Below are 19,723 nucleotides of genomic sequence, written 5' to 3'. Positions count from 1 at the left end.
CAACGATTCCAGATGGCTATTATAGGTTATTCAAGGAGGTTTTATATGGTTCCTCTTATTCTATGGCTAAACATTATTTTGTGCAAACCTCCTTCAAGGGTTGCCCATCATTAATGTTTGATGAGGTGATGGTTTCTCAGTTATCCACTCCTTTTATGCTTACTCTCATTAAAAGGTTTCTTCTTCCTCAGTTGAATATGGATGTTATCCAAAAGAAATTTTTTTGCTTGAAACTCATGGGTTCCTTTCATCATCTGATCCTCCAGATCGTCACCGATCTGATGAATTTCAATCTTTGTCTACTGTTCCATCGTCCTCTCCTCATTCTTTCGTCATTGGCTTCGACGGTTGTATGAAATCAAGATTGGGTTCTAAAACTCTTATCAGTCAAAATGGTTTTGGATCTATTGCCCAACATGATAATTCGATTCCCTTAGGTAAAGGTGTGGTTAATCCTTTGAATGTCAAATTTCTTAACCGCATCACCACCACAGAAACAAATTCTGCTTCTAAGGGTATTTCATTTGGATCACTGGATCAAGAAGTGTTGAATTCTTCGGCTCAGATCTTCAAAAAACAAACCATTATCAGTGATGGTTCATATAATTGTGTTCTGGTGAAGAATTTTGTGAATGTTGTTTAACCAATTGAGATCTGGAATACTACTGTTCCATTGGTTAATAACTTTGATATCCCTGATGATAATAAGGTTAATCTGAAAAATTCTTTTATTGACGCCTGGAAGAAGACAAATCATATCAAATTACATTTCGATATGAATTCTATTGAATTATCTTCATATGGTGTGGCGGTCAAATTAAATTCAAAAAATGAGGTTGCGAACTCGAAGATCCTGTCGAACTCTGTTGTTCTAAAAGTATTGGGGAAACATATCCCGTTCTCAATATGCAGTATTGAACTCTGCAAATAATGGAGCCATTTTGGTAATTTTCACTTGACTTCTTTAGGCTTGAATTGGGTACTTTGTTCTTTCAAGTCCTCTGATGCGATGGAAGAAGTTCTTAGCGGGGGACCGTGGTACATTGGAGGCCATATTGTGGGTTTGGACAGATGGTCTCCATCTTTTTCACCGTTATCGCTAAAAGGCCTAACTGCACCAGTTTGGATTCGGTTTCCGTTGCTTTCACTACACTGTTGGGATGAAGTCAATATCGCTAAGATTGCCTCTAGAGTTGGTACCCCAATGTTTTTAGATGGGAATTCTCTTAATTGGAGCAAGAAGGAATTTGCTCGCGTTTGTGTGCGAGTTGATCTTGAATCCAAACTGCCATCTAGAATCTGGGTTGACGGTATAGGAGGAAGATTTTTCCAAAAGGTAGAATATGAGAAGTTGTCTTCCTTTTGCTTTCACTGTGCCAGAATCGGACATTTAAAAGCTGATTTTTCAGATCTTGTTTTCAAATCTGCTGAGCATAATGAAGATTTGAATGATAAAGCAAACCAGTCTATTTCTCACAATAATGTTCAGGAAAATTATGGTCCGTGGATCCACATAAAATTCAAAAAGAGATCCAACTTCAAAGCGAATCAGATGGGACAAAATTTTAAGGAAAAGCAATTCATTACTAGGAATAATATTCCTGACAATATTAAGGACCCAACTGTGATTAATACACTGCATATTAATAATGATAAAACTTTGAAAGTCAATAGTTCTGCAGACAACATCTGTTTATCGAATAGCTTCAATGTGTTGGTTGGAAAAGAATTGAATCAGATAGCTGATAATGTTGCAGATATTCCCGATCCTGTTGGGATTATTGATAAACCAGCTTCGCTTGATGAGATGGGCGATCTTTCTTCTTTGGTTTTGAAAGCTTCTCAAGTTAGCCCTCATAAACATGTCACACATGTAGATGCTGAGGATAATCCTATTGTTCTTTCCAGTGAGTTGAAGACTTCTAAGATTCATCTGAACTTGGTTCCAAAGGTTGGTAATGACATTAATGAGAGTGCTGAAATTATGGGTACTGACATTACCAGGAAATTGAAACCCAAACCCCAATTAAAATTCCTGGGACCCATTGAATCTTCATCCAGGAAGAGGAAAGTCGACGGAAAAGGCAAGAAGAAAGGAGGGGAATTTTCCCCTTCTATTATTTAATGTCTTCCCTCATATTCTAGAATTGTAGAGGGGTGAAGAAGAAGGAGACCGCCCTCTACCTCAAAGAGATTGTGAAGGACAATGCTGTTTTCTTTATAGGTCTTGCTGAAACTAAATTATCTCTTATTGATAGAAAGATGGTCAATAAGATTATTGGCAACGATTGGGATTTCTATCATCAATAGGCTGTCGGTTTAGCTGGTGGCATCCTTGTTTTGTGGAGGAATAGCTTGGTATCTTTTACTGTAACGGCCCACTCCTCTCAGGTAGTTTTTGGTGTTTTGAAAACTCCTATGAATGTAAATTGGAATGTGGCAACAGTGTATGGTAATAAAGAGTTACAGGTCCATCGTGATCTTTGGAGAATTCTCGAGCAACTTATGACAGAGGAATTACCTATTATAGTAGGAGGTGATTTTAATTGTCTTCTTTCAAGGGCAGACAAAAGGGGTGGTAACAGATTTTGTTTGTCCAAAGGCATCAAGGAGATGAGACTCTTTATGGCCAATCAGGATCTCCACGATTTGAACGTGGTCGGCCCAAGATATACTTGGTGTAATAACAAACAGGGAAATGCCAGAATCTTGGAACGTCTTGATCATTTTCTGTTGAATTCTGCGGCACTTCTGCTTGTACCAACCGCTACTGTCAAGCATTTAGCGAGAGTTTCCTCTGACCAATGCCCGCTTGTTTTCAAAATTGATGATAAGCAACACACTAAAGCCAAGAACTTCAGATTTGAACATACTTGGAAATCTTATCCTGCCACAAGGAAGATAGTTGCCGATGCTTGGGGTAGGCACGACTTTGGCGAAGAAGCTGATATCCTTAACAGAAAAATCAAGAGAACACTTAAATCGCTCTTTTTCTGGAATAAGAACAAGTGTAAGAAGTTGGATTTACTCAAAGAAGATTTAAAGAATGACATTCTCAACCTTCAGTTGCTAGAGGAAGCTGAAGGTGGTCTTAGTACCGAAAATCTTGCTCTTTTACGGGGGAAGGTTAAGGAACTTAACACCACATTGCTTAGGCTTTCCATGTGGTGGAATCAACATGCTAAGGCTGTTTGGAATGAGGAGGGTGACAACAACTCTAGATTTTATCACACTTATGCATCGGCTAGAAAGAACGGGAATATGATCCAACAGATTAAAGATATAAACAATGTGATGGTGGATGATGAAGACCTCATTGAATAGTTTTCTTAAATTTCTTTGAAGAAAAGTGGAAGCATCGTGATTGCAACAACTTAAAATGGCCTAAGGTTGATCCAGAACAGTGAATCAATGCAATTGACTGAGCTTTCCTGGAAGCTGAGTTTACTGAGGAAGAATTTACTGCTGCAGTTTTTTAACAGAGTTCCAATAAGTCTCCAGGACTTGATGGTAGTACTTCTTCCTTTTTTAAATTTTATTGGGATACCGTTAAAGTGGTTACATGGAATGCTGTTAGAAAGTTTCTCATCACTAGGAATATGCATTGTAATTGGAAGGATACGTTGGTTGTTCTCATTCCAAAAATCAAATTTCTGGTCTCTCCATCCAACTTTCGGCCCATCAGCCTCTGTCAGACTATTTACAAAATTGCAACCACAATGCTGGTCAATAGACTCAAATGTTGTATTGATAAATTCATCTCAGCTGAGCAGGTGGCCTTCATCCCGGGACGGTCTTTATATGATCATTTCCTCTTGGCATTGGAAATTTTCAACAAATTCAAGATCTCTAAGCACGGGAAGGGACTCATGGTTGTTAAGCTTGATATGGCACAAGCCTTTGATTGCATGAGTTGGGAGACTCTGAAGCTTGTTCTCAACTGGTTTGGCTATCCAGAAAACTTCTCTCTCCTTGTTTTAGAATGTGTTACTAATGTTCATTTTTCTATCCTTCTTAATGGAAAAAGCTCTAGATGGATTGAAGCCAAGAGTGGTTTTAGACAGGGTTGTCTGATGTCACCCTATCTTTACATTTTATGCTCTCAGCTCCTCACCAATGTCATCAATAAAAGAGGCCATCATTTGGGTATCCATACCTCTCCAAGAGCACCTAGAATAACTCATCTTCTTTACGCAGATGATATTTTGTTGTTCAATCAAGCATCCTCCTCTAAGCTTCGTATAATGTTGAACTTAATCAGGGATTACTGTGGTTGGACCAGGCAGGGCATTAATAAAGACAAATCACAAATCCTGTTCAGTAATTCTGTTAGACAGACTATCGGACGGAAAATTGGTAAAAAGTTTGGTATTAAAATTGTGGATGAATTTCAATATCTGGGCATAAGAATTGCTCTTAGGTGGTTGGTTAAGAGCGATTTCGATTTTGTCGTGGATCCCGCCTTGGAGAAGCTAAATACATGGAGTGCAAGATCTTTATCTATTGCTGGAAGGATGACTCTCGCCAAATCTTCTCTGCTATCTCTGCCTACTTTTATCTCTTCCCATTCATTGATCCCCAAGAGCATCTTGTATGAGTTAGATCGCATTTACAGGGATTTCATTTGGCATCATAATTCGGAAACTAGGGGCCTTCACTATGTTTCATGGGATGATTTTTGTGTACCAAGAGCCATTGGAGGAATGGGTTTGTTCTCGGTTGTCAAGAAAATTGGACCCCTTCGTGCTAGGATTGCTTGGAGATTCTTCCAAAACCCCTCTTCTCTGCTTTATAAATGTCTTGCTTCCAAGTATGGTATTGATATTTGGAATGGCAAACACAGAAATGGAAAATCTGCTGCTTGTTCAATCATTTTGGACGGCACTAATTTTCTTAAGCCTATTGTCAAATGGAAGATTGGAAAAGGAACTAGTATCAATATTATGAATGATGTTTGGCTTCTTGATAAATGTTTCAATAAGTGGCCAATTCTTGAGGATTGTGTCAATATGGAGAACTTGACATTAAACAATTTCATCCTTGAAGACGGGAATTGGAATCTGACGGAACTCAAGCAGTTTTTTAACGACAACTTGGTTAATCTTATTGTCCATAATGGTGTAATTCATGCTGGTGATGATGATCATATGGAGCTCCTTTATCAGCATTCTGGTAAATCTATCTCATCATTAGCATATGCCGAATCCACTAAATCTCTCAACCCACTGGATGATTCTGGCTTCACTGCTTGGCTTCGGAAACTACACCTCAGACCAAGAATTGAACTCTTTTGGTGGAGATTGGGTAAGTTTGCCATACCCACTAATGAGTTTTTGATGTATAGACGCATTGGTAATACCGATCGGTGTGCAATAGGTTGCTCTGAGGTGAAGAGCAGTGCTCATGTTGTGGTCCATTGTAAGTTTCTTATTGATATAATCAAAATGTTGAGATCATGGGGGATTAATGTTCCTATCTACAGATCGCTTGCTGATTGTCTTTATCACTTAAGACACTTCTCGAATTGTAGTCTTGACATTGCCAGGATATATTGTACTGCTTTCTTCTATTCTTGGAATGGCAGAAATAACTTCAAGCATGGAGGTCCTTTGCTGCCAACATCGGTTATTGCTGCAAATGTCCTATTTATGGCCACTAATAGGAATTCAATGCTGGTTAACTGGGATGCCTCTCTCCATTGTGAGTTTGATCCTTCTTGGCATCCCCTACCACCGGATTGGATTAAAATTAATGTTGATGCATCTTTGGTTGATTCAAATTTGGCTAGTATTGGTGGTGTTGTTCGTGACTCCATGGATAAACCGCTCTTAGCCTTTGGAAAACAACAGCGTCATTGGGATATTAATCAACTCGAATTAGAAGCTATTTTCTCCTTGAAAGATTTCATTGCCGAATGGATATTTGATAGCAAAGGTTTAATAATTGAGGGAGATAACTACAACGTTATCAAGTTCCTTCAAGATTATATGAAGAAATCTATGCACAACAACCAGATTTCGGAGAAGATCTCTTTTCTTTTGGAGTTTAATAAGGTGATTTTCCTTCATACTTCTAGAATTTGTAACAAGGTGGCAGATTTATGTGCCTCTCTTGCATTAGATAATAACTTTTGCTTTCATTCTTTTACCTATTTTGATATTCCTTCTTCCTTGTTTGACATGTTGAAGAAGGAATATGTTATCTGCAATTTGTGATTAGCTGGTAATAGGTTGTTTCTTCTCTTTTAATACAAATTTGCACTACTAAAAAAAATGATTGTTGGACCCACGACATATAGGGATCCAACTTACAAATGACCTTGACAATAGCCACATCTTTTCTAGGAGGTCATACTATATTCAAACTTATCAAATGCATCTCCTCAAATGGACACCGAACTTTGACGTTAGGGAAAAATCACCTATTACTCCCATGTGTATTTCATTCCCCAACTTAAGGCTACATTTATTTTAACTCAAAAATTTTATTTTGGCTTGCTTCTTTTTTTAGTAGACCGTTACAAATGGATTAAGCCATGATATCTATCTCACGCCCTTCGGCGGCACATGTTCTTGTGGAACTTGATATTTCAAAGAAATACCCTAATGAAGTATGGATAGGATCAGAGTTCAATAGTTAATTTTAAAAAGCTAAATTTGAAAGCCTACCTATTCTCTATTCTAATTGTAAAATGCATGGTCTTTGTGTTAATGAATGTTTCTGGTTGCACCCTCAACTTTATAAATAGAAAGTAGTTTCCAAACAACCTCAAGGCAATGATGTTACTGCATCTTCTCTTGAGAATGAAAATCTTACTTGCGTTGAAGTTGAAAGAAATAGTTCCAAATCGTGTGATGAAACTATACTAGTGCATACTGAACTAGCCCTTGTCACTGTGCATGTGCCTCCATCCACTGACATTGCAGATGATCCTCCGTGTGCTCAAGACAATATTATTATTAACATTACTAGCTTATTTAATAAATGTGATAATTTGGATGAACAAATGTTTAACTACTTCTTCCCCTCAAAATAATGTTACCTCTGAAGTGCTAGTTAAGGATTGTATGTTGAATAACAATAAGTGTATTAATATTGATTCCACTCAATCTGTTGTGAATAAACAGGGAACTGCTTCTAGAAGTGAAAGGAATGGTAGAGAGCACATGGGGATGGACAATAACTTGAGGGTAAGTGAGTTGGATCTTGTTATGGAAGAGAATGTGGAACTTTCTTTGAATAGCAATGAAAATATTGATGGAGATTTGTTGGAGGATGGCGAACCTCCTCCAAAGGGTAAGGATAATGATCTGATAATCGATTGTAAGTCACCCTCTAACTCTCATTATCATAGTGATGTTTTTCTTGACACTAAAGAATGTTAGATTTTTCTATAAAATGCTTGGCTAAAGATGACCATGATACTAGTTTCATTAAATTACAAAATAAGCATGGTAGAAAGAGTAAGAAACTTATTTTAGAATCGACAAGGTACACCCATTCACAAACTAGTCGTTAGTTCTCTTTTTATGTTTAAGTCTATTATTTAGAATGTTAGGGCATTAGGTTCCCTTCTTCTCATTTGAGGGTTAACAATTTATGTCATATCCATGATGTGTCTATTCTTGTTTTACATAAACTTCTTATTAATGCTTCTAAATTACTTATTACTGCTAAATGTTTAGGTTTCAAGCATGCTACTTCAAACTCTGCTAATAAAATTTGGTTATTTTGGAAAGATTCGGATCATATTGATATTCTTGGTGATTTTACTCAAGTTCTACAATGAAATATAGATATTTTAAATATAAATAGTTGTGGCTCTTTTATTTATGCTACCTTTTCTCGTGGTGTTAAAAAAGTTCTTTAGGACCAGTTATCTAATTTTCATAGTATTTGACCTTTTCCTTGGTTGGTGGGTGGTGATTTTAACACTATTTCTAATCCTTCAGAGCGTATTGGGGGTTTAACTCCAATCTTTTACACTATGGAGAACTTTAATAATATGATTATGGATTGTAATCTCATTGATTTTTGTTTTTCTGGTAACAAATTTACTTGGAACTGTGGTCATTTTCGGCAATGGCTAGATCATGTTCTTTTTAATGATAGCTGACTTCACTCTTTTAACTCTATTTCTATTGAACATCTTAGTCGTACACTTTTTATCATTCTCATTTGTTACTTGGGCTTAATACTAGACATGTGAATACATTTCCTGAATTTTGATTTCAAAATATGTGGTTACATCATGATTCCTTTTTAAACGTGGTTCAGGAGAATTTGTTGGCCCCGTCAGATCTTGATAACTCTGTCCTTGGCATTATAAGATTTTGGTTCAAATTGAAAAGATTGAAAAAACTCCTAAATTGGTGGAATCACAATATTTTTAAAAATATCTTTGCTAGTATCTTAAGTGTAAAAGATACTGTTAACAATGTTGAGCTTAATTATCAAGTGTCTCCTTCTGATACTAACTTCTCTTTAAACTTCAAGCCCAAGAGGAATTTTTTTGGAAACAAAAAACAGCTTCAAAGCATTTGGTGGAAGGTGATAATAATACAAAGTATTTTCATGCTTTGGTCAAAATGAAGTGTGCTAAGAACCCCATTAACAAAATTAAACATGAGGATGGGTCTGTTACTAAGAATTGTGAGGAAATTGCTTTATTGGCTATGCAACATTTTCATAATCAGCATAATAAGGAATTTACCCCTAGGAATATTAAGAATTCTACTTTTTTTCCTAACCTTATATCGCATGAGAATAATGATTTTCTTTCTAAACCCCCTTCTTTTGATGAATTAAAAGATATAGTTTATGATACGAATGGTGACTCTGTGGCTGCTCCGGATGAGTTTACTACTAATTTTTTTCAAAAATCTTGGCTTATTATTAGTGTTGATCTCTACTAAGCTATTTTGTAGTTTTTTGTCGGCCATGCTAAGCCTGAGTTTTTTACATCTACTTCTATTGTTCTTAATCCCAAGAGTAATGATGTTAGCAATTGGAATGATTTTATACCAATTAATCTTTGCACCTTTTTAAGTAAGTTTATTTCTAAAATTATTATGAATCATTTAATTGTTTTTATTCCTAAATTCATCTCTCCTTTTTAAATGGGCTTTATTAAAGGTCTTGTGATCTCTGAAAATATTTTTTTGGCCTAGGAATTCTACCATGATTTGGATTTCAAGGTGATGGGTGGTAATATGATCCTACAGCTTGATATCTCTAAGGCCTATGATAATATTAATTGAATATCCCTTTATAATATTATGCAATTATTTGGTTTTAGCTTGGTTTTCATTAACATTATTAGAAATTGTATTGAAGGTTTATATTTTTCTATTATTATTAATAGCTAAAGTTCTGGTTTTTTTAAGTCTTCTCATGGCTTAAGATAAGGTTTATATCATATGTCTTCAACACTTTTTATTATTATAACTGATTATCTTTTAAGAAGCATTGCCAATCTTTTTTAAATTCACCCTAGCCTTTATTTTAGGACATTGAAGGGACTCCCTATATCTCACTTATGTTTTGCTGATGATTTTATCAGTTTTACAAATGCTTCTCATAATATAATTAATAAAATCTTACACTTCTTTAATAAATTTGAAAATTTAGTGGTCTCTCTTTGAATAATAAGAAATGTTGTTTCATTATTTCTAATATGGTGTTTAATGTTCATATTTCAGCTATTAAAGACCTCACTAGTTTTGTGCAAGGCATTTACCTATTAAGTATATTGGTATCCTTTTTTTTTTTAAAGTAAAAAGAAGTCTTTTTTGTTTGATGAGTTAATTACTTTTGTGCAGAATTAACTTTAGTCTTGGGATTTGAATTTTTTAAGTTTTGGGGGTAGGTTTACTCTTATTAAAAGTGTTCTTTGTTCTCTTCATGTTTACTCTTTCCAAACTCTCTTGTGTACTAATATTGTGAGTAACAGAATTGATAAAATTCTTCATAAATTTTTTTGGAAAGGGACAAATAGTAACACAAAAACTACTTAGTCTTCTTGGGGCACATGTTGTGGGGTTTTGAAGGAGGGCGGGCTGGGGTGTAAGAGCATGTTTAATTTGTCGCATGCTTTTTCCTTCAAGTTATGGTTCACTTTTCATTCTAAAATGAGTCTGTGGGCTAAGTTCATGTATTCCAAATATTGTGTGGGGAAGCATCCTACTATTTTTTCCTTTAATATTAGTGATTCTAAAGTTTGGCAAAGGCTTTGCAAGTTTGAATGGGTTATAGATCCTCAAATTTCTTGGGGACTTGTGTTGCGGATCTGTTTTCATGGTTTATGATTTTGGTGATAGCAAACACTCTTATTTCTCTACGACTGCCTTATCTACTGACATTTCAGGTCCACACGATCAGACTGTAATTTGGAAGTAGCTCAAGATTAGGTAGACTAGGTCTGAGTCAGGTTGTACCCTTTTTCCTTTCTTGAGTATATTGTATTTGGTGTGGCTCCTGATACTTTGTAACTTAGATGATTTCTGTTTGTGCCCTAGAGTTTACTATTTTTGGTAACATCATTCGGAACGATTTTATATCGTCCTGGACGATCAGTTCAAAAGAAGAAACCCTAATAAGGGCATCCTCATTAAAGTAGTCGTAATTATGCAAAACACATCTTCCTGGATCATTTTGTATTGACCAGGATGATAAGCTAAAATAAAAAAAAATCTGCCACCAGATCTATTTAGGAATTACTTAATTTTAGAAATCGTCCAGAGGATCTTCCAGGACTATTAAATATCGTCTAGGATGATCCAGGACAATTTTTCAAAAATTTCTCTGGAATTTAAGGAAAGCAATTATGACTTGATTGCATGATTAAATCATCTTGGACGATCGAAAAATTATCCAGGTTGATATGCTGTACGATTGGACATCAGACATCTATTTTTTAGGGCGATGTTCAGGATGATATTCCACAATTTGTTCTGATCATCCAGGACGATATATTATCATCTTGGATGATATGAACAAACTCCTTCTGATCGCCTCAAATCGTCTCGGCTGATTGAGCTTAAACTGCACTGATCGTACAGGATGATATTAGTATCGTCCTGGACGATAATGTCGGTAACTTGCATTAATGAGCTCGTTTTGAGATCTTATATTTAAGCGATGACATGACACTTTGTAAATGTTTTTGGCAGCCATTATAGCTTCGTTCTTTTGGGGGAAACTTGAAGAGAGAGCTTGAAAGGGAGTGAGGAAAGGGTGGAGTTTGAGAGAGGGAGAAGATCCTGTGAGGGGGGACTCAAGGGAGTGTGGACGGGGTTTCACACGGTTGCTCCGGCAAGCTCACACCTAAATACCATCGGATTCAAGGCTTGTCTCGAGGGAAGTTCACCAAAGAAGATGATCTCTTTGGTGTCAAAGGAACGACGACTCTGCCGCACCGGGGAAGGTTGAAGTGATTTTGTAAGGGCTTCTCTGCCTAGCTGTGGGGGCTAAAGGAGAGACACTTAGTTTAGTGCAATACTCAGAGAGTTCCTCCGAGGAGTGGATGTAGGTCAAGGTTTGACCGAACCACGATAAATCTGGTGTTTTTTTTCCTTTATTACTTCCGCATTTAATTTCAGCATTTGGTTTTCTTTGTGGTGCCATTCGTTTTGATTTGTGTTTTTGTTTTCAAGATTGTTTTAAACAACCAATTCACCTCTATTATTGAGCATTGGTCCAGTTCTTAAAGGGCCTAACATCCCTAATGAACTATCAAGTAGTATCAAGCAGGATTCATAAAAACTGAGTTTGAAAACTTTTTGAATTTTGATCCATGGCTATTTTTTTCAAATCAAAATATTGCGGAAGGATATTCAATCACCAGACCACCTTTGTTTGAAAATATTACATTTGATTTTTGGAAAATTTGCATGTCTATTTTTTTGCAATCGATTGATTTTTGCATTTGTCATATGATTTTAACTAGTTATTCATCACCGTCACGTATTTTAGATAGAATTAAAACTGATATTCCTTTTAGTCAATGGAATAGAGATGAATAAATCGATGCTCAATTGAATGCAAAATCTTTAAATTACTTTTTCTGTGCTTTAAATTCTGAAGATTTTATGTTAGTAACCACGTGCACTACTGGTAAGGAAATTTGGGATAAACTACACCCCATATACGAAGGCACTAGTGAAATCAAGCAATCCAAGTTGAATATGTTAATGCATGATTTTGAACTATGTTCCATGAAACCTTATGAGTTGATCTTAGACATGTATACCAGGTTTATTCAAATTGTGACATCATTGCATTCTTTAGGAAATGAATTTTCAAATATTGAAAAAGTTAACAAAATTCTTCATTGTCTACTAAATAAGTTTGATGCTAAAGTAATTGCTATTTGTGAATATAAAAATTTAAATGAATTTTCTATTAATAATTTGATTAGCTCACTCATTGCCTATGAGCAAAGTTTGGGTCAAAGACTTGTGGATGCAGGTGAAAAGATTGTTCTAAAAGCTGACCATATGGAAAAAGGTAGCTTAGTTGGTGACACATGCAATGACTTGTCAAGTAAATAAAAAATCTCACCAAAGCATAAGCATCAACAAAAGTGGAATAAAGGTAAAAATGGTAAGGATGTTAATATTTCTTCTGATATTATTTGCTTTTGTTGTAGGAAGCCTGGACATATGAAAAATCAGTGCCCTAATTTAAAATTCTTCCTGCAAAAGAAAAGAGTAAAGCGAAGCAAATTTCAAACTGGGGAAATAATAAAAAGTAAAAAATCTCTTGGGCAGATTTGGTCTTTGAAGAATCGGACGAGGAGCAAGATGGTGCTTAAACCTTTATTTGTTTTTATATTTACATGTTTTGTTTGTCATTTTGTTTTTGTGATTTTCTGTTTTTTTATTCTATTTTTCTTACTTTTCTTTTTTAGTTAAATTTTTATGTGTCTTTTCTATGATCAACACACACATTACCTTTCTAAAAAAGAAAAACCTACCTCACATTTTTTCTTGAATTCTTATGAAAATTATGTTTGACTTCTCTAAAAATAGTTAAAGGAAGGAAACTCATGATTTTGACTCTCAATCTCTATTTTCTTAAAGAGGTTATTCTACTTTTGATTTAAAATCTTCATCGTATTTTAAATTAGATTTTGAAACTGAACTTTTTTCATCTCACTACATTTTATCTATCGTATAGGAATCTTTTGCAAGATTGTTGAATCAACCTCATAATTTTCCTAATCAAGTAGTTCATTGTGTCAATAGAATGGATTTACTTTTTTAAAATTTAAGAAAGGTAGCATATTAAAAAAAATGGCCAATGAAGCCAAATAAAAAAAAAATTGCTAATGACGCCAAATCAAAAGATACGCAATGACGCCAAATTGAAAAAGATACACAAAGTGTATCAAATGAGAAAATGCGTAAGGTGCGCCAAAAACTTGACAAGAGGCATAAAATGAGCCCACAAAGAGTATGCTTACTTTTTATATTTTATTCAAAGCTTAAGAATACCCTTGATATTTTTTATACTTGATTTTTAAATCTAGATTCCTGATTCAACAATTCATGCATTAATCTTCTATTATATATATTTTATGAAAGGAGTTTTGAAAAATGATTGTTTCAATCTCTAATTTATTTCATGATTTAGATATTGAATTAAAAAGTTTTTGAGCCTTTTAAAAAGAACTAGAGTTTGGATTATCAAATTATGAATTTCTAACATTTTCTGCGGTATGCATTGTCAATCCAATTCTACTAAGTTTTTGAATAAAACCAAGAGGTAATTTTCTCATTTTAAGAATATTTGTTTTTCACTAGATCAGGGAACGTTTTTGTCTTTTGGTCATTTTATTTTTTGTGTATGCCTATTATCTTTTTAATAATGTCAAAGGAGGAGAACGTATTGTTGAATTTTTGTACTTTTGTCGTATTTGTATCTTTTTTTCAAAAATTTAAAAAACAACAAAAATATTTTTATATCCCCTATTTTTAAAAGTGTTATTCTAGTGAGCCTATTAGGGGAAAATGTTCCTTTTTGAAAATTCAAATTATAGTGTTTGCCATCATCAAAAAGGGGGAGATTATTGCTGATCTATTTTCATGGTTTATGATTTTGTTGATAGCAAACACACTTATTTCTCTACGACTGCCTTATCTACTAACTTTTTTGGTCCACATGATTAGATTGTAATTTGAAACCAGCTCAAGATTGAGTAGACTAGGTCTAAGTCAGTTTGTACCCTTTTTCCTTTCTTGAGTCTATTGTATTTGGTGTGGCTCCTAATGCTTTGTAACTTGAAAGAGTTCTTACGGTTCCCTAGAGTTTACTATTTTTTGTAACATCATCCGGGATGATTTTATATCATCTTGAATGATCAGTTCACAAGCAGAAACCTTAATTAGGGCATCCTCATTAAAGCAGTCGTCATTATGCAAAATACATCATCCTGGACGATTTTGTATCGGTCAGGATGATAGGCTCAAAAAAGAAAGAATCTGCCGCCAGATCTATATAGGAATTACTTATTTTTGGACATCGTCTAGAGGATCATCCAGAACTATTAAATATCATCTAGGATGATCCAGGACAATTTTTCCAAAATTTCTCTGAAATTTAAGGAAAGCAAGTATGACTTGATTGCAAGATCAAATCATCCTAGATGACCGCAAAATCGTCTAGGTCGATACACTGGACGATTGGATATCAGATAGCTATTTTTCAAGGCGATGTTCAGGATGATATTCAATGATTTGTTCTGATCGACCAGAAAGATATATTATCATTCTGGATGATATGAACAAACTTCTTCTGATCGTCTCAAATCATCTTGGCTGATTGGGCTTAAATTGCACTGATCGTACAGGACGATATTAGTATCGTCCTGGACAATAATGTCGGTAAGTTGCATTAATGAGCTCATTTTGAGATCTTATATTTAAGCTATGACATGACACTTATTAAGTGTCTTTGGCAGCCATTGTAGCTTCGTTCGTTTGGGGGAAACTTGAAGAGAGAGCTTAAAAGGGAGTGAGGAAAGGGTGGAGTTTGAGAGTGGGAGAAGATTCTGTGAGGGGGGACTCAAGGGAGTGTCGAGGGGGTTCCGCACGGTTGCTCTGGCAAGCTTTCACCTGAATACCATTGGATTCAAGACCTGTCTCAAGGGAAGTTCACCAAAGAAGAAGATCTCTTTGGTGTCAAAGGATCCGGCGACTCCATCGCACCGGGGAAGGTGGAAGTGATTTTTTAAGGGCTACTCCGCCTAACTGTGGGTGTTAAAGAAGAGAAACTTAGTTTAGTGCAATACTCGGAGGGGGCCTCCGAGGAGTGGACGTAGGTAAAGGTTTGACCAAACCACTATAAATCTGGTGTGTTCTTTCCTTTATTACTTCCGCATTTAATTTCCGCATTTGGTTTTCTTTGTGGTGACATTAGTTTTTATTTGTGTTTTTGTTTTCAAGATTGTTTTAAATAACCAATTCACCTCTCTTATTGAGCCTTGGGCCAGTTCTTAAAGGGCCTAACATCCCTAACTAACTATCAACTTGTTGGTGGCAACATTTTCTTCTGGCATGATCAATGTTTGGGTAATCAATCCATATTTTTATCATTAATACTTCTTCTACTATTGCGGTTAAGGTAAAATTTTTCATTACTGATAACTATTCGGACTATGATAAACTTACTAATGTGAATCCTGACTCTATTATTAAAATTTCCTAAACTTCCCTTTGAACTTGGAGTTGGAAGATCTTTTATTTTGTTTGTTGTCTCAAGATGGGGATTTTAGATTTATAGATGCTTAGCATGTGCTTAGAACCAAGAATGTGGTTACTAGTATTTTCTCTATGATTTGGCATAAAAGCATCCCTTCTACTATTATTATTTTTATTTGGTGAACTTTACTTAGATTAATTCCAACTGATGATAATTTGATTAAAAGATGCTTTATCTTTCCATCCAACTAGCAATATTGTCACCATGTGGAGAACATGCATCATGTTTTTGTATCTGGTACTTTATCTATAAAAATTTGTGTGTTATTTTGATGATATTTTCAATTTAAACTTTTTTAATGCCAACTTGTCTATTAATGCCCTACTAAATTCTTGGTTTGTTAATTATAAAGGTCCAATTAGAAATGTTATCCATGCTCTCATTTTGTGGTATTTATGGATGGAGAGGAATAACTCTCTTTTTAATGTTATTAGAGTTAACTATCAAAGGATTATAAAAAATGTTAAAGACAAAATTTTGAGTTTCTTTTATGTTAATTTGCTACCTTTTAAGAATTTCAAGATATAATATTATGTTGCTCCTGATTTTGGCCTTAGGTTGGTTGAGATTATTCATAATATTCTATTCATTAACAATAGTGATGATTTGGTTTGCAATTATGAGGGTTTTCACCTTGTTAAGTATATTAAATAGTTGATGGTTTTTGTTAATGTGTCCTTTCTCAAGTTCTTAGGGAGGATAATGCATGTGCCAATTGGCTTGCCCATTTTTGGAGCAAGAATGACTATTTCATTGATTTCTTGAGGCTAATTTACATTAACCCTTAAAAGGGATCTAAAGATTGGATAAAATAAGCTTGCGTTATGTTAGGATGTAATTTAGCATTCTTTAATTTTATTGATTTGTGTGAGGATCCCTTTAGTGATGTTGTCCTTCTAGTGGTTTGGCTTGGTTGGCCTATCTTGGTTAGTGCTGAAGTTTACTGGCATTGGTTTATTACTTGAGCTTTTTTTGTTGGTTTGATCCTTTTTGTAATTTTGATGTGGTGCTGCATTCCTTGGTTAACTTTTTTGGGGTTTTTGGGTTGAACTATGATTGTACTGGTTTCTTTATTGAAGGTAATCCCAGTTGTTTCTCTCCTTCTTCCTGCTACTATGATGGGAATTTTCTTTGCCTAGACCATTTGAATGTTGTTTTTTATGGGAGATCTGTTAGGGGCTGTGGGTTTCGGGTTTTTGTTGTGTTTTTCTTCAGTTTTGGAAGATCTCTGCCATGGTTCCTTTCATGCTCAAGCATTAATTCTGATCATGAGCGTAATGGTATAAGCCTTCCTGACTGTGAGACCAACTTCCACAAGCAACAACTTTTAGAAGAAGGACATTCCTACTGACTTCAAGACTACTATGAATGGAGTAGAGGAACTCATGCAAGCGCAACGGCGAGCTACCAAACCATTATATCTGGCAGACCTTAAACTCAAGTCAAAAATGAATGCGCGGCCGCTCAGGGAAAGTAGTTGTGCTAAACACTCCTTGCGTGAGGACAATGATCATCTTTGGCGACAATCTACTTCGACGGATACACAAATAAAGTTTGTTTGAAACTAAAGAATGTGTGGTTTCATCTAAACCCGAAAAGTACTCAATAGAGATAACTATGAGAAGTTCTTGAGAGTGTTGGTTATTATTTGGTTGTTTGCAGGGTTACCCGGGGTGGCTCTTCATTTCAATTTAGCTGGTGTTATTGAGGGTGTTCTTTTTGGGCTGCTGCTATTGTCGTGGAGACCGTGTGGGTTATCTTGGGAAGGCCCTTAATCTTCTAGTTATGGTTTTGTGTTTCTTTATTCTGGTTTAACTCGTTTTAAGTGTGGGGGCTACTTTCTTTATAGCCTTATTTTGGTGCTTATTGGAGTTAATTGTTAGGGGGGGTTGCTTTTGCTTGATGGTTGGATGGAGTGGCATTAGGGTTATCTTAATGATATTTGTGTTAAGAGAATTGCTATTTGCATGTTTTACATTCTTGCAACCTGTATAGTTTTGATGATTCCAAATATTATTGTTTTAAATATTATATTATCCTAAACACTTTTTGGAAGAATTATTTTTGCTCTTATGTGGACTAACATTTTAGAAAAATTGAACTCTAGACTAAAAAAGACTTCTAATCAAATTCAGCATGAGATAGTTTGTAAATTGAAGTTTGTATTTTTTATTGTATTGAGTTTGAGAGAATATGATTGTAATTGAGTAGCTTAACACACACACTTGGGAAATCTTTAAAAAATTATATTGATCGTACGAGACGAACAAAGTACATACGGGACGACCAGGTCAGTTATCCCCTCGGAAGAGCAATAGAACGAACATGAAGTGAGAAAAACTTTTTAAGTCCTAATCGTCCAGAAAAATTTCCATATTCTTCCCTAGATGATGTTCTCTGGATTCTCACTTTGAACTGTTTGTCCAGATAAAATGTACCATTCGCCCCTGGAGTAAGTTCTTTGGACATCTGAGTTGCACTGATCATCCAGATGATTCATTCCATTCATCCCAAGATGAAGTCCTCTAGACACGTGGGTTAAACTAATAATCGAGATGATTCATCCTGCTCGTCTCTAGATAAAGTTCTCTGGACAAATGACTTGAACTATTCGTCTAAACAAACATTCATGTTCATCCCAGGACGAAGTCCTCTGTTCCCTAAAAATTTGGGACCGTCCTACAGTTTCGTTAGAACGAACCCTTGATATAACTATTTGTCCCAGGATGAACTTATTTTATACGGGATGATGATCGGGTATGAAGTCAGTTCATACCAATATACATTGAGTTCGTATGCATATGTTTTAACACTATTCATACGGGACAATCTGACGATCGTCCAGGACGATCGACTTTGTACAGATTTAAAAGTCAGCATTTTTTTGACAATTTTTCATGTTTTTCCTAAATAAAGTCAACTTCAAACTGTCTTCTAATCTTTTTCTCTAGTGATCTTCGTGTTAACTGAATGGAGAGTGAAGGAGAGAGTGTGAGAGAGTGTATAAAGGAGGATTCTTACTACTGGAGTGTGAAGGATTCACTTGGAACTCAAAGGTAAGAATCTCCAATTGTAATTTGTGATTACTTCACTCTTTTCTCTCATCTTTCTAGATTTCTTATGAGAAGATTATTCAAGGAGATCCAATTCTTTGCCGACACTTGGAGAGTCTGAACAACCGAAGGGTTCACTACCGACACTTGAAGAGTGTGAACAGTCGAACGGTTCTCTGCCTACACTTGGAGAGTGTGAATAGCCGAAGGGTTCTCTGTTGACACTTAGAGAGTGTGAACAGCCGAAGTGTTCTCTGTTTATATTTGGAGAGTGTGAATAGTCATAGGGTTCTCTGCCCATGCTTGGAGTGTGAAAGTATGGATGGTTCTCTGCCAACACTTGGAGAGTGTAAAAGGATGATGGTTCTCTACCGCACCGGGTTATGTTAGAAGAGAGTTTTTGTGAAGGCTTCTCCGCCTAGCTGTGGGTGCAAAAGGAGAGTCACTAGTGGTATTTCTGCAATACTCGGAGGGTGCCTTCGGGGAGTGGATATAGGTCGTGTTTGACCAAATCATTATAAATCTTGTGTCTTTTTATTTTTTGCTGCTTTTATTTTTACTTTTTAATTTGTCATTGAAAAATATTTTCTACAAAACTTCACTAAAGTTATTATCGGTTCAATTTTAAAAAGAGGGATAAACTTTTAATTACCAATTCACCGCCTCTTGGTTAGCTGCTGGATATAAGCTTAGGTCTAACAACCTAATTCATATTGAACCAGTTTCAACAAGTGGTATCAGAGCTTTATTTCAAAATCATAAGTTTAGACTACTTTTTGATTAACGTAGATGGACACATTTAGAAACAGAAATACACCTGAGGGTTACTCTATAACTAGACCTCCATTATTCCACAATATTCTTTTTTATTTTTGAAAACATGCATGTCTTCATCTTTATAGTCACTA

General features: G+C 35.4%; 2 protein-coding genes across 2 annotated transcripts; both read left to right on the top strand.

Moving 5' to 3' along the window:
* Window positions 1-1,009: 1,009 nt before the first annotated feature.
* LOC110116068 lies at window positions 1,010-3,324 on the top strand. Its single transcript, XM_020849516.1, has 3 exons — window positions 1,010-1,951; window positions 2,146-2,265; window positions 2,311-3,324. Exons 1-3 carry the CDS (start codon window positions 1,010-1,012, stop codon window positions 3,322-3,324), a joined length of 2,076 nt encoding a protein of 691 aa, XP_020705175.1.
* Window positions 3,325-3,599: 275 nt separating this feature from the next.
* LOC110116069 lies at window positions 3,600-17,113 on the top strand. The gene is made up of 4 exons (XM_028700633.1): window positions 3,600-5,719; window positions 5,789-6,053; window positions 7,128-7,323; window positions 16,842-17,113. The coding sequence occupies exons 1-4, from the start codon at window positions 3,600-3,602 to the stop codon at window positions 17,111-17,113; spliced, it is 2,853 nt and encodes a 950-aa protein (XP_028556466.1).
* The last annotated feature ends 2,610 nt before the right edge of the window (window positions 17,114-19,723 follow it).

Source organism: Dendrobium catenatum, unplaced genomic scaffold (assembly GCF_001605985.2).
Source record: "Dendrobium catenatum unplaced genomic scaffold, ASM160598v2 fragScaff_scaffold_1560, whole genome shotgun sequence".
NCBI lineage: Eukaryota > Viridiplantae > Streptophyta > Magnoliopsida > Asparagales > Orchidaceae > Dendrobium > Dendrobium catenatum.
The sequence above is the reverse complement of the archived record's forward strand: the minus strand, read 5'-3'. Positions and strand labels throughout refer to the sequence as shown.

Bases quoted from the DNA above. Each gene is read 5' to 3' on its own strand.
- LOC110116068 (XM_020849516.1), top strand. From the start codon at position 1,010: ATGGAAGAAGTTCTTAGCGGGGGACCGTGGTACATTGGAGGCCATATT. The intron at 1,952-2,145 runs GTTGGTAATGAC...CTCATATTCTAG, and splicing joins ATCTGAACTTGGTTCCAAAG to AATTGTAGAGGGGTGAAGAA. The intron at 2,266-2,310 runs GTCAATAAGATT...TATCATCAATAG, and splicing joins CTCTTATTGATAGAAAGATG to GCTGTCGGTTTAGCTGGTGG.
- LOC110116069 (XM_028700633.1), top strand. From the start codon at position 3,600: ATGCATTGTAATTGGAAGGATACGTTGGTTGTTCTCATTCCAAAAATC. The intron at 5,720-5,788 runs GCATCCCCTACC...AAATTTGGCTAG, and splicing joins TGTGAGTTTGATCCTTCTTG to TATTGGTGGTGTTGTTCGTG. The intron at 7,324-16,841 runs GTAAGTCACCCT...TCTTTATTGAAG, and splicing joins TAATGATCTGATAATCGATT to GTAATCCCAGTTGTTTCTCT.